Source organism: Leptomonas pyrrhocoris, assembly GCF_001293395.1.
Source record: "Leptomonas pyrrhocoris isolate H10 chromosome Unknown, whole genome shotgun sequence".
Taxonomy (NCBI): domain Eukaryota; phylum Euglenozoa; class Kinetoplastea; order Trypanosomatida; family Trypanosomatidae; genus Leptomonas; species Leptomonas pyrrhocoris.
In genome coordinates this window covers 260,241-273,415 of record NW_015438380.1, presented here as the reverse complement: position 1 = coordinate 273,415, position 13,175 = coordinate 260,241, and the positions used below count along the sequence as shown (strand labels likewise).

General features: G+C 52.6%; 5 protein-coding genes across 6 annotated transcripts; all 5 read left to right on the top strand.

Moving 5' to 3' along the window:
- Positions 1-181: 181 nt before the first annotated feature.
- ABB37_08434 (putative mitochondrial hypothetical protein) lies at positions 182-1,423 on the top strand (the record flags this gene model as incomplete). 2 transcript variants are annotated; one of them, XM_015807445.1, is made up of 1 exon in its annotated part: positions 182-1,423. In XM_015807445.1, exon 1 carries the CDS (start codon positions 821-823, stop codon positions 1,421-1,423), a length of 603 nt encoding a protein of 200 aa, XP_015653984.1. In that variant the 5' UTR covers positions 182-820. The 2 variants fall into 2 exon arrangements, with proteins under 2 accessions (XP_015653984.1, XP_015653983.1); XM_015807444.1 differs by having other exon boundaries at positions 751-1,423.
- Positions 1,424-2,136: 713 nt separating this feature from the next.
- Positions 2,137-3,224, top strand: ABB37_08433 (hypothetical protein; the record flags this gene model as incomplete). Its single annotated transcript, XM_015807443.1, has 1 exon — positions 2,137-3,224. Exon 1 carries the CDS (start codon positions 2,163-2,165, stop codon positions 3,222-3,224), a length of 1,062 nt encoding a protein of 353 aa, XP_015653982.1. The 5' UTR covers positions 2,137-2,162.
- A 778-nt stretch (positions 3,225-4,002) lies between these two features.
- ABB37_08432 (hypothetical protein) lies at positions 4,003-4,952 on the top strand (the record flags this gene model as incomplete). The annotated part of the gene is made up of 1 exon (XM_015807442.1): positions 4,003-4,952. The coding sequence occupies exon 1, from the start codon at positions 4,122-4,124 to the stop codon at positions 4,950-4,952; it is 831 nt and encodes a 276-aa protein (XP_015653981.1). The 5' UTR covers positions 4,003-4,121.
- A 1,240-nt stretch (positions 4,953-6,192) lies between these two features.
- On the top strand, positions 6,193-10,285 carry ABB37_08431 (hypothetical protein; the record flags this gene model as incomplete). The annotated part of the gene is made up of 1 exon (XM_015807441.1): positions 6,193-10,285. Exon 1 carries the CDS (start codon positions 7,310-7,312, stop codon positions 10,283-10,285), a length of 2,976 nt encoding a protein of 991 aa, XP_015653980.1. The 5' UTR covers positions 6,193-7,309.
- A 493-nt stretch (positions 10,286-10,778) lies between these two features.
- Positions 10,779-11,347, top strand: ABB37_08430 (hypothetical protein; the record flags this gene model as incomplete). Its single annotated transcript, XM_015807440.1, has 1 exon — positions 10,779-11,347. The coding sequence occupies exon 1, from the start codon at positions 10,790-10,792 to the stop codon at positions 11,345-11,347; it is 558 nt and encodes a 185-aa protein (XP_015653979.1). The 5' UTR covers positions 10,779-10,789.
- Positions 11,348-13,175: the final 1,828 nt, after the last annotated feature.

The following is a 13,175-nucleotide window of genomic DNA, read 5'->3' as shown; positions in this document are numbered from 1 at the left end:
AGGCGCGGGCGGGCGAAACGGCGCAGACCCCCCCCCCCCCCCCCGTCCCGAAAAGACCGAGACGCAAGAGCGAACCGCCAGGCCAAAAGTCTGCTGACAACAGAATGCTCTGCCAAATCGGCCCCGGCAACGCAAGAAAGAATAATGGAATGCGCTCCTCCTCCCCTTTTTCCTACCCCCAGTTTGCCACAGCTGGTGGCGGAGTTTTTCCTCGTCTAAAGTGCCTCGCCGGCCCGCCTCCTAATACAAACAGGGAACGCTTCCAAAGCGAAGAATTCAATCGACAGGTTGCAAGAACGAACCTTGAAAAGGCCCCACGACGATCTGCAGGCCAAAGATAACAACAAGCGCCATCAAAAACTACCGAACGCAAAGCAACCATCGCACAGGGAAAGGTCCATCACCAACAAAAACTGCACCAATAATGAATGATGAAAATAAATAACTAAATTGAACAATCGAGCGAATGTCAAGTATTACCCAAAGCGAAGAACACTTAATGCAGCACGTGCACACAAAGATCCATAATGCAAAAACACAGAAAAAGAGAGTAAACTGTGCAACATACCAATATTTGTGCTGACAAAGCACTTCAACGATTCGAAACAAAGCGGTGTAGCACTTTTCTCTTGCCATTTTTCTCATTCTTCAAAATGCTTTGTTATCCTTCTGCTTCCGCATTATCCTTCTCTCTTTTGTTCTCTTTTTTCTACTGTCTTTTTCACTTCCCTTACCACATTGTTATTTCCAGCGCTCCTGCAACGCAAACCAGTTAAATTAAGGTAATCTAGAACACCAGATCGATCTTCTATTCGCAAAAATGACGATGAACTTTGGCAACATGACCCTCGGGGGTGCCATGGCCACCTTCGGCGGTCAGTCGAACCCGATGTGCAACTACACGAGTCCGTTGGCGAAGAAGTTTGTGTACAAAGAGGTGGGTAAGGTGTACTACCCACTGCGCCGTCACGTGTTCCGTACCAAGGTTCGCACCGCGGCTGAAATCCGCTTCAACGAGGTCGTGAAGAACTACATGAAGGACAAGATGACGTTCAAGAGGGGCTGCTACGCTGCCACCATCACCAACACCGTAGAGCTCGACCACATGGGAAGCATCATCCCGAAGGACGAGTACGAAGTGAAGCGCCTGACCAGCTACATGACCAGCAAGAAGATGAGCAACGACTACAAGAAGCACATGCAGGAGCTCTGGACCCGTGTGCTCTTCGTGTGCGAGTCTACCAACTTGGTGGGTGTGACCGAAAACGCCATGACTCAGAACTCTCGTCCTGGTACGGATGAGGAGTTCATGTCCCTCATCTGGTACTCCTCTTTTTCCACCACGCTCTTCGCGTTCGTTGTGACGCTCGCCATTTGGTGGTACCGCTACGGGCAGGCTCCTCAGTACGCTGAGTTCAAGTAAACTCTGTGGCTCGGATTTTCACGAGTCAAAACTAGTTTTCGTTTCTCTCTTTTTTTTTCCTGTCATATTGTTTGAAAAAGATTTCCGGCCATCTTGACCGTCCTGTACTAAGCCTGATTAGGGAAAGTAGGAATTAGGAATAAAAGAACCTTAATGTTTTTACTTGATTCTATCCAAAGAGACAGTTCTAGGGAAATGGAGCCGGTGTATTTGACCGGCCTTATTCAGTGTCCGTGTTCTTAGCAGATTTTTTTTTTTTCGCTACTCTTATTTGAACTTATTTCTGGCTCTCGTATTTATTGTACGTGATTACCAATGAGCAAAAAGAAAAAAACATATAGATTTAGAACTTCTGGGTTACTCTTATGGTAATTTTGATCACTACGGGAAATAGAGTTTTCAATGGGGCTGATGGTTGCTGACCACCTTGTCGCATTGCCTTAGTTTGCAATCGTCTTGCTTGAAAAGTGAAAGCGAAGTGCATCTTCTCTTTTACTCGCGCCATATTACTTGCCGATGTACATTTCTTTTTGAAGGACAAGTAGCGAGGCGATTTCGTGGAATAGCTGCTGTACTTGTTTTGATATATTTCGCAGCATTCTTAGTGGATTCTTCTCTTTTTTCCAAAATGCATCTAACCTCTTTTATCCTCTTTTTCTACTATCACCTTAAACCATTTGCTGCTGTTGTTTGGCTGTCCGCTTCACGTAAAAGGCACATCCTGTGCGTCCTCCGCGATATGTGCAGCTTCAGACCTCAAGAAGGGCAACAGAGTATAGAGTGCATGTTGAAGACAACGCGAACGGACTGCATTGTGGAACTTCTGAAGAAACTGAAGAACACTGCTGTGCCAAAAAGCATAGACAGCGGCGAAGCAATCACATATCTTGCTGTCAAAGACACAATTCTCAACAATGTCATTTCTTTCTTCGACACATCTAAGTCTCTTGATGCTGCGAAGCCTGTATCAGAACTCTGCGTAGACCACCAGAAACTTGCGAATGCTGTTCTGGAGCGCACATTTGATTCGCATATGCAGCTGCTGCGGCACAGGTTGAAGGAAGCGGAAAGCGAAGCCGAAATGTGGCGAAAAGTGGCGTTGCTAGGCCAACGCACGCTGATGCAGAACTCAAGCTCTGATGTGACGGCATTGCTGTTCGCAACGAGGGAACAGCACCGATGTCACGGCACGCAAACGAGCCTAGAAGATGTCCCGCCAAACACGAACCCCACCACAACCCGATTACCTTCTAGCAACTCTTTGTCAGCAGTGGAGCAGCTGCTTGCCGCGCACGCCGAAAATTTGGTGGCTCTGCTGAACCAAAAAGTCGATCTTTTGTGCAATGCAAACTTCAGTCAACTCACTGAGAACAGAAGTCCTCTTGGAGATACTAAACCGAAAACGGCGATTTACACTGGATCCGATTCTGACAGGTGCGACCGCTCTTTGCCCGGAACGACCTTCGAAGCCACGTGTGCTCCATTGAAAAGGAGAAACTTTAAAGTGGCCTCAAATCCCATCGCTCCCACTAAGAACTGTGCCACCAAGAGCCCAACAGATAGGCAAAAGGTTGCAATACCTTCTTCTCAGAAGCACGCTGATGGTGCAGCTTTTGCAAGGCAAGACGTCATATCGCCAAACGTGTGTGCGCGGTACGTTGAAACCCACGACATCACCCAACCGTTGTATGTTCTGCATGCACTTCAATTAAACCCCCGTAACGGCGGCAGCTCAGACAACGTCACACGCTTCCCTCGAAACGAGGAGAGAAGACTTTCTTCTCGGCTGCCGCCGCTATAAATCTCGTAGTTATCTAAGGCATCAGCAGAACTACGAAAGCAACGAAGTTTTTTTAGAAGCCATCGGTGCGCATGGTGGACGAAGTGTCGCACACGAAAAAGACCTCGAGTATAAGATGTTGATCACGAATATTACTCTTCGAAGTTTGGAACTATTTCCTCATTTTCTTGGATTTACATGTTTTTTCCTTGCAGTCAAAATCGTTCTTTATTATCTTTTATATGATCGTTCTTCTTAACACCGTAACCCAATCTTTCCATCAAAAGAAAAGATATCCTTCCTTTAAAAAAAAGCTATTGATTTCACTTGCTCATATTTACTCCTAGCTAGCTGAACGAGTTTCCTATTTTGTTTTTCTTTTAACGTATTGTTGAAATCATTTAGTAACATTCTCTCGCTTTTTTTGTTTGTTTTGGGGGGTTTATCTATGGATAATTGGACTATAAAAATGTGACTTCAGTGCACAGATCAATGACACCACTCTCTGTTAGGTCGCTACGGTAAAAACGAAGGATACAAACCGGTAAAGTGGCGGTGTTGTTTAACTGTACTACCGGCTCCGAAATTGCATTCGCACATTTAATAGCACGTTAATTTGAAGGAGAGCTTCTTGACTTTTCAGATTATTTGCTTGTATCAGCATCGACAGAATTGGGGGATTCTTTTTTCGCTCCTGTGCAACTTTTGATTCGTTTTCCTTCGTGGAACTTTTCCCTTTCTCGTTGTTGCATCCTTCTTTCCTTCTTTGTCTTGTCCTTCGCGAATGAACCGTTTCAAAGAGGGCTCACTTAACCTCCATTATTAGTTGGAGTTCTCAAAAACTCAACTTTCTGCATAATTTGGCAGCCATCGAAACAACGTAAGTTACTGATTTAATAAATATTATTTGCATAGCAAATGGGTTGCGGTATATCACAGTCTGTGCTTCGAGGCAACGATGATGTCTCGAAGTCAGATGCGTTCATACGCCTGTGCACCAACGAGAAAAGCCCGCTCGCTATGCAGCTTAGCGGCTACTTTAACGCGCTCATTTCGGAATGCCTTTACAAGTCTCAGGGTGACATGAATGGGTACGAAAGAGTACTTGCAAAGCGTCCAACAGAAATTTCTGTGAATCATAGCCGTTTAGCTGCCCAGCGCCATGGTATTGGGCACAAGCCTCTCACAGTGGACGGCGTCAATGACATTATGAACCTCTTTCTGGGTCACGCTATCAAGTCCCTTGAAAAGCGGAAGTGGAGCGGAACTTTCAACTTCGCTCTCATGCAACCTACGCCAACAGTAGGCATTGATGAGAACGGCAACTCCAACGCAGACCGTCCGTACACAAACTCAAGAAACGGCTCTCCGTGGAAGTCGGCGGTTAGGAAGAACAACTCTTCTCGTAGCCGTAAGAAGAACGCGGTGGTGGACGTAGCAGCCGCGGATCCCCCTACTGACTTGACGGAAACGCCGCTACGAAATCCGCTGCAGTCGAAGAGGTCCGCATTTACCGTGTCATCGTCTGCCCTTGGAAACTCTGACACTCGGATGTTCGTCGATGACGGCTCAAGAAGTCGTCGCGACGATGACCCGAGTCTGCAGTGGCGAATGGAATTAACTGGCAACATTACATATCCCTCCATTGATGGAGCTCTGACGCTGATTTGCGACTGCACTGTTGCATTTCTGTTCTTCACCTGTGACGCAGACCTTCTACCTTCAGCGAACAGCTTCAGCCAGAATTAAAATCTGTTCTCCCCGATCCCAAAAATACCGCTGCACGTGCCCTCTGCGTCGGTTCGTTCGCCGATGCCGGTCGCAGAAGCGGTGGAGCGCTTTGGATCCGTTCTCCAACCCGCTTCCTGTCCTCAACTGAAGAGACAAAGACAGCAATGCTCCACGAGATCAGACGTGAACTTCGATGAAAGACGAGAGCAGCAATCGCATCTGCTGATGCCGGTCGACGGCACGCCAGTCGCGGCAGCTTATTAGACACCACAATGAAATGCAACAACTCCCCTGTCATCTGCATAACTTCAGATGTTACTTCATTTTTTTTTTTTGTAACACCATTGTAGTTTTTTTTTTTCCACCACGTGTGAGAAGAGGAGAACTGAAAAGGAGGAGTGAACTTGCAGTCGGAAGAGTATCTTTAGCTGTATTTTTCTTTTGAAACTCTGTTTTTTAGTGTGAAGTGAGTGAGCGCTCCTAGTTTCTCCGCTCTGACTTTACCTTTTTCGGTTGCCTTTAGGTATAGTTGCTGTGGCTCTTGATGTTATTCGTTTTATCCTACGAAGATTGAAACTGTATTACTTTTCTTTCTTCCCCCAAGCATTTCTCTGTCTTTTCGGTCACTAAATATATAAATACGGCGTTTTCCTTGTGTGGTACGTGACGGTTGTTGCGGTACTCTCTTTCTTGTTTACCCCGTTTACCTGCTTCGTTTATTGTTTTCCGTTTCCCTTTTGGGGGTTTGTAAACCCACGTTAACGTGAGGTCGTGCACAAGGCTTCTACGCCAGTTATGTCATGGTCACAAGATCTGCTGTGTTGTCGCACTGATAAGAAACCTGTGCCAAAAAAAAAAAAATCTTTTTACTTCTGGTTTCATTTATTATATAAGTTTGTTTGCAAAGTAGAATAGGTTCGGTGATCAATTTGAGTTCTTTATTGTCTTGAGACGCGAGAGTTTCTACCTATTCCAAATGTTTAAAAAAAAATACTGCGATGATGAGCCAAACACAAAAAGAGTTCTCTTTTTTGTTGTTGTTGTCTGATAAGAACACACTTTTCCAGGCGTGTTGGAAAATTGCCTGCCCTACGTGTCGTTCGCATTCGTTTGCGGAAGTATGTTTAAAGGCTGGGTGATGATATGACGCGTCTTACTCTCAGTGTCTGCTTCCGTTTCTTCTCTTCTCACCCGCCCTTTCACGTTCCTTTTTTCGTCCACCATATGTATAATGCTCCCTTTTGCCGCTCCCCATGCAGAAACAACTTGACATTACTGTGCGTTGAGCTTCCTCCGTCTGATTTGTACGTGTTCAGCGCTTTCGAAAGCACTACCTGTGCACCTATTAGATTTTCTGCAACGGTGAGAATTTTCAGTTTCCTCAGACGAGAACCACTTTTCCTTCTTTTCTTCTAGATCCACATTGAGGTAGACGCGCACAACGGCGCCTCACGCCCGGAGGCATTTTCCACTCTCATCACCTTTCATCTTAGCTGTCAGTCTCCGTAGATCTTCTTTTCGCTGCTGTTTTGCCTCCCGCTGTTGTCTCGACTAGTCTCCTCTTTTTACTATTTCTCCCCACTCTGCCTCCGCTTTCTGCGTTGTTATACTTTCCTCTTTTTCTAGACTCTGAAATGCACCCCCGATCTTTTTGTCCCTTGCACGCCCTCCCACCCTCCCATGTCGCACCCTCGTCGCCGCAGTCGCAGCAGCAGAGCGGGGGAACGGCCGGCGAGGCTGCCGTAATTCACGCAAGCACCTACGCCTTGTGGGAGCAGCTGTACAGCGCCTCCTCCACCTCCCTCAGCGTGGAGCGACTTATGTACCTTCGTGCGACAACGCCCGGCAGCCCGCCCTCGACGGAGGGCACACCCTCTGCACAGAAGACTGGTGCGGCAGCCGGCGGTCAGCCCCCGCGTGCGCATTCGGGAAGTGCGGTGCCTCGAGTTTCATCTTGGGTTTCTGCATTGTTTCCTCCCAGCGCGTCTGCACCGGTGGCCTCAGTGCCGCTTCCGCCTCCGAGTACGACCCGCACAGCAAACGGTCACACGCAGCGCGCTCCACCGTCTCCCGCGGCCGATGCCTGCGAAAAGTCACAGCTCAAAACGACTGGCGCGGTGACAGCGACCTCTGACTCTGTACTGGAACGGTCAACGAGGTCCTCCTCCTCCGATAAGGCCATCGTCGTCGCTGCCGTTGCTGCTGCTGTTGCTGTACCGGAGAGATCAATCGAAGCAAACGTGCAGACGGCAGAAGAAACCCTCGCACCGTTGCCTCACCGCGTGTCCTGTGGGTTTCCGTCCGCGCCTTTGTCTCCCACAGTTGTCCATCCGGGTACTACGACGACAGCGGCCAGCACCGTCTCCGCAAGTGTGATGGCGGAGGAGAGCGCCGTGATGGCGTCCCCACCGCACTTCTCAGAGTCCAGCTCCGTTGATTCCTTGTGTGAAGAAGCGTGTGGTGAAGCGAACGTCCATGACGACGACGACGGCGGTGGGTCGGTCGTGCTGCGTCCGCAGTCGCGGGATCGACGGAGGACGGCAGTGGCGACCGACCTCACCCCTGGCACCGTGTCCTCCCCGCCAGAGTGGGTTCTCCCAGCTTCCACGTCGGAGGTGGGGTCTCCTCTCGTGCCGCTGCCACGCACCGATCGGTCCGTCGCAGTGGCCACTGCGGCACTTGTGGATAGCGGTGAAGGAGAAGCCGTGAAGGGGGCACACGACATCCGACAGGAGGAGCCGTTGCCGTTAGAAAAGGAAGAAGATAAAGCGGTGCCCGTGCCCGTGCGCGACGAGGACACAACGAGCGACATGCGCAGAGACGGGGAGCAGTACGCAATGCAGACGCCCTTACCAAGCCGTCGGTCCTGCACACGTCTCTCACCACCAACGAGGGGGCAGGCTCAGGAGTCCGTAGCACGGGCTCTTGTGGGCGAAGAAGAGCATGGCAGCAGTGGCGATGACGAAGAGGAGAACACCGGTCTCATCTCCCTGCGCGCATCCCCCGTCGCAGGCTCGTCAGGACACACAAGCGCACACGCCGCCGCCTCCATCACCGCTACTCCCCTACCGGCCGACATCACGACAGCGATTCATCGAGGAAACTCTGCTTCTTTCCACAGCCCGCTTTTCGCGGCGCACGACGGTCAAGACCACCACCGCGGCGGCGACAGCAGCACACCGGTGGTGTCAGCTGCCCCCGCCCTCCCCCTGGCAGATCGCGACGGACTTGTGTTCAGTCCACCACGTCAGCGACAGATGCAGCTGCGGCTGCAACGCCGACGCCGGCGGGAGCCGAGTGAGGGAAGCATCTCCAGTGCGGGAGTGTCACCGCGGTCACCGGCGCCGCAGCCGTTTCTTTGCTTTTCGCGGTCTGCCTCCGCCACCCCTGCTCCGGTGTTTAACGAAGACGCCTGCAAGGCGAGTGTGGAGGTGGAGAAGACGGACGAACGGCCTGTGTGTACGGAGGCAACGGAGGAGCGCTATCCAGCTGAGGCGCTGGCACAAGACGGTGTATTGCCCCAAGAGGAAATCGAAAGCCACGCCACTTCGCCGGAGGCACCTCTTCTGTTGCCTCTTCGTCACCCTCCTCCACCTGCACCGGGTACGGCAGCGTTGACGGCCGCACAGCCCACGGAGCCGCTGTCGGCAGTGGCGGCGATGGAAGCAACGAGGGCGTCGACGCACGCGGCGGGCATGCAGCAGCACGACTGTTCACCGGCGGCGCCACAAGTTGAAGCTGTAACCGCCACCCCACTGCCTTCGTCGACGTCGCAGCAGGGAACTCCGTCACACGCTGACGTCGTCAGCGGACAGGGAGTGCCACTAACGGGGTACGTACGCGCGGAGGAGGGGGAGGAGGACGTGCGGGTGGCGGACAACAACGAAGACGCCCAAGATGAAAATGAAAGGACTGTGGCAGCAGAGCAGCCGCCCATCAGCGCCACGCCGTTATCGCCGGAACTTCGCTCGCCACCGCAGCGGTCGGCGGGTAACAGCAGCGGCACGACAGGCATGAGCAGCACCCCCGTTGATGTGCGCTACACCGCCGCGGCGGTCCCAGCCGCCCACATCACCGCCAAGACTGGAGAGGACGACGCACGTACGCCCATGTCAGACAGAAGCGGCAGTGCTCGCCCCACGGAAGCTTCTCCGCACACCCCCATCCCTTCCGTTTCTCCGGCGCCGCGGCGCACCTCCTCTCCGCACGGGACCTCACCACCGCCGGACGTGCACGCACGCCGGTCGATTTCGACGATGGACTTTACCTGGGCGGCGGCGGCAGAAGCGGCGCTGCTCCGGCAGCAGCAGCGAGTCTACGCCCACTCCCTCGCCCAAGGGGGCCGCAGTCCGAGTCTGCAGTGCAGTCGTGGGGATGGGCCGCCAACCGAAAGCGGAGGCCTGGCAACGGGCCCGCAGGTGTACCACCCCCTGCCGGAGGGCGCGATTGGACTTCGCCCGCCGTCGGTGCGCGCGGCGGTGTCGGAGACGCCGGCGTGGAGCGTGTCGCCGCAGCCGCAGGAGCCGCAAGTTCGGTTTTGTCCGATGGTGTCTGCACCGCCGCTGAATGGACGGAATGCTGCTGCGCCAGACGGTGTTACCTTCGAGCCTTTTGCGTCCCCCACGCGCGTCGTGTCATCCTCACCGCATGCGCCACCACAGCAACGAGGCCTGTCTTCTTACTCGACTTCTTCGCCGCCCGTGGCCGGCGGGAAGCGCGCACGCAGCCATCCGATCAACACCGACGTCCACGAAAACGACACACAGCTTCACTGCAGCTTCGCCAGCACAGCAGACGCCTCCGCTTCTCCTCTCCCGCGTCATCAGTTGCCTGTTGAAAGAGGAGAGGCGGACGTGCCGCGAGTACGGCGCACGCGTCGCGAACGTCGTGCGGACAGGGCGAACACCGCATCTCACTACCCGAGCCACAGCACCAACAACGGCAACGGCAGTGGCAGCGCGGCCACCATACGACGCAAACCGGCCCATCGGAGCACGTTGTTCGCGACCTCTGCAGCTGCGACGGCAGCATCGGCAGTGAACGAGTTTGTGCTGCCGCGCACGGTGTCTGCTGAGCCCGCGCCCACTGCGTCCGCAGCACGCGCGCCGTCGCCGCTGCAGCCACGCTCTGTCAATCACCCGCGCCACCCTCCCGGCAAACCCTCCTCGGTCGCTGCCTCTGCGGCGGGGAAGCGTAAAGCAAAGAAAACTTCTGCCATGGATGAGAAGGGCAGCGTAAGTTCTGGCCAGGGCGATCGAAGCGCCAAGAGGGCAGCCACGCATAGAAAGCCCTCGATGGTGGTCCTGAACCACAAGCTGCAGCAGCGGAAGCAGCCGGGGAGCGAAAATTAGAGTGCTGCGCGGAGCCACGTTTCATGACATCTTCTTTCCCTATCGCATGGTGTGGTGTTGTTTGTTTTTGGTTTGCTGTTGTTCTGTTATTGTTTTCAAACTGCACGTTCCCCTCTCCCCCCGAGATCCAGCGGTACTCGATAGTACTTCCTTCACTTGTTGTTTTCGTTTCCGACAGCGCCTCCCTTTACTAGACAGAACCCCTTCCCCCATACCTCAGCAAGCATTAACAGAAAAGAAAAACCGGTGCCGTTACCCAAGCTGAGTGGGCGACCCGCAGGCAGGCCCCCCCCCCCCACTCCGTGAAGAAAGACAAAGCACTGGCTTGTAGTACCTCCCTTCTTAAATGCGTTGCGGAAGCGAGTCCGCGACGAGTCACCGCATAACGGCAACGTGACGTTAGCCTTTGATCGCGGAAACGCCATCTCACACACCCCTCTCTCTCTCTCTCGCTCTCTCCCTCTTCTTGGTATTTCTCTGTCAACCGTGGATAGGGTCTCAAGGATGTCGGGCTCGCCCTCCGCCACCACGCCTCCGCCGCCTCTCACGCCCGAAGAGAAGGCCGCGCGCGATGCCCGGCTGCAATGCGAGCATGAGTCCTACATTCGCGGCATCGCCACGATGCGCTCCTTGCCGCGGCTGCGCTCCACCATCGCCGGGGCCGGCGGCAAGACAAACACAATCACACGCATTGCGGAAGAGCGGGAGGAGCTGCGACAGCAACACCTGCGCAGCACCGCCGAGAAGGCCGCCGAAGCGCTGCAGCGCCGACAGGAGCATCAGGAGAAGGTGGAGAAGCTCGAAAGCACTCAGACTAAAAAGCGACAGCGGCGCGTGCTGAAGCAGCAGCGAAAAAAGCTGAGGCAGGAAAAGGCAAAGGAGCGTGCGTTGAAGCGGCAGCGGAGGACGGAGGGGTCCGCATCGCGCAGCTCCGATGACAATGACCGCAGCAGCAATAGCAGTGACGACGTGGATGCGTCGAGCAGCGCATCTACGGCGCGGTCATCATCGTCGTCGTCGTCAAGCTCGCACAGCTCTCCATCAGGCGCTCTCATTGAATAGCTGCGCTCTTGTTTTTCCGATAAAGATACGCTGCTGATGACAGAGGGAGAGGAGAAGACGCTTCTCCGCCGTCTCCGTGGCGAGGGGGGGGGGGGTAAGATGAGAAAGAGGCGCAAAGCGGTGATTTGTGCCTTTCTGAGACTTTCGTGCACAGTACACCACTTTCTGTTGATGTTGACCTTGTTGATTTTACTCAGCGCCTGTGAGATATTTATTTTGTATCTCGTTGCGCATCAGCGCTTGTTGCACCGTGAAAAGAAGACGGGAGACCGGGAAAGAGAAATAATAATATATGTGAGGCTTCGCTGTGAGCTTTTTTGTGGCCCGGCATCCCTGGAGCTTCCACACCATGTCAAACAAACAAACAAACAGAAAAACGAAATGACGAAGTATGGCAGGAGTTACGTGCGTAAGCCCCCTTCCCTCCTCCCCTCCTTCCCTTACGAAGATGGTGCGCTTGGTCCACCTCGCCGACTTCTCAATTTATTGGAGTGGTGATGCTGCAATTGTTATATGTTTTCCTCCTTTCTCCCTTTCTTCTCTTCTTTTCCCTTACGAGTGTTATTATTTGTCCCACACACACATCACAATTGATTTTCTTTATCTATATATTTTCTGTTCTTAAAGCAACCGCGCTGTCTGCTGCAACCTCGCAAGCGTTCTTGTGTGTGTGTGTGTGTGTGCGTGTATAGGAGAGCACCTGGGGTGGCCTTGCGCGTCGTCCTACTCCTCTGAGCAAGAGAACCAACAGAAGGAAACGAGTAAGCACATTCCTGTTCAGTGGTGCAGGTGAAAAAAAAAGAGCACACACACGTACGTACTTCGCTAATTGACGAAACGGACTAAGCAGCAGGAATTAGGGCAGCACGCAAAGAAGACTCCCCCGCACGTCAGCTGATTGGAAGGGGGAGGGAAAAAAAGACATTCGAAATAATAACGCGGCTTTTGGCAAGTCCCCGACGCACGCGAAAGCCAACAGTAGCGGCGTGGCTCCCAACTTTTTGTAAGACGCCTTTAAAACAAGAAAGACATTTTGCTATAAACTTTTTTTAAATTGCTCTTGATCAGCCTCCCCCCCCCCCGCCCCTCGAAGAGCCTTGCACAACACACACACACGGGAAAGTTGATCGACTTCATTCCAAAAAGGGGGAATACACGATCACGCACTCACGTATACCACACACACACATAAGTGTGCCCTACATACATCTCACAGTGTGGGTATAGACATTCGTTTCCTCTTCCAGTGTTCTTTTGCATAATTTATTTATCTATTTTTTTTCTTCTGCTTTGCTAATCCGGGTCCCCACCAGTTGTTTCTTCTATACTGCTTCTTTATTTTCTTCATTACTGGAGGGAGAAGAGGGAGTTCTGCTCACAGCAGCAATTTCTCATTTCCCATTTATTATTATTACTATTATTATTTGCTACATTGTTTTCCTTGTACCTTTACACCGCGTGTATTCGAGCCCGTTCGCCACGGTCGCATCTTCCATTCTTGTGACTTAGCGAACACTTTTTTTTTCTCTCTCCTTCTGCTTGCTTCCGAAGTGCACCACCGTCTTGCACGCAAGTCGAGGGAACAGCTACCCAGAGCGCTGCTGTTACGCGAGATAGAGACAGATCTGTGACGGTCTCCGTGCCCGTTAGATCTGCATTTACGTTCATACGGGTAGGCCAGTCCAACAGAACTGTTGAAGTGTAAGAACAGTATTCATTGGCACACCGTGGTGAGTTTCTCTCTCTCTTGTCAGCTCTTGTCAGAGCGCCGTTCGTTGCGGCGCGTTGCCTCTGATATATATATATTGTGTGTGTGTGTGCCTTGAGG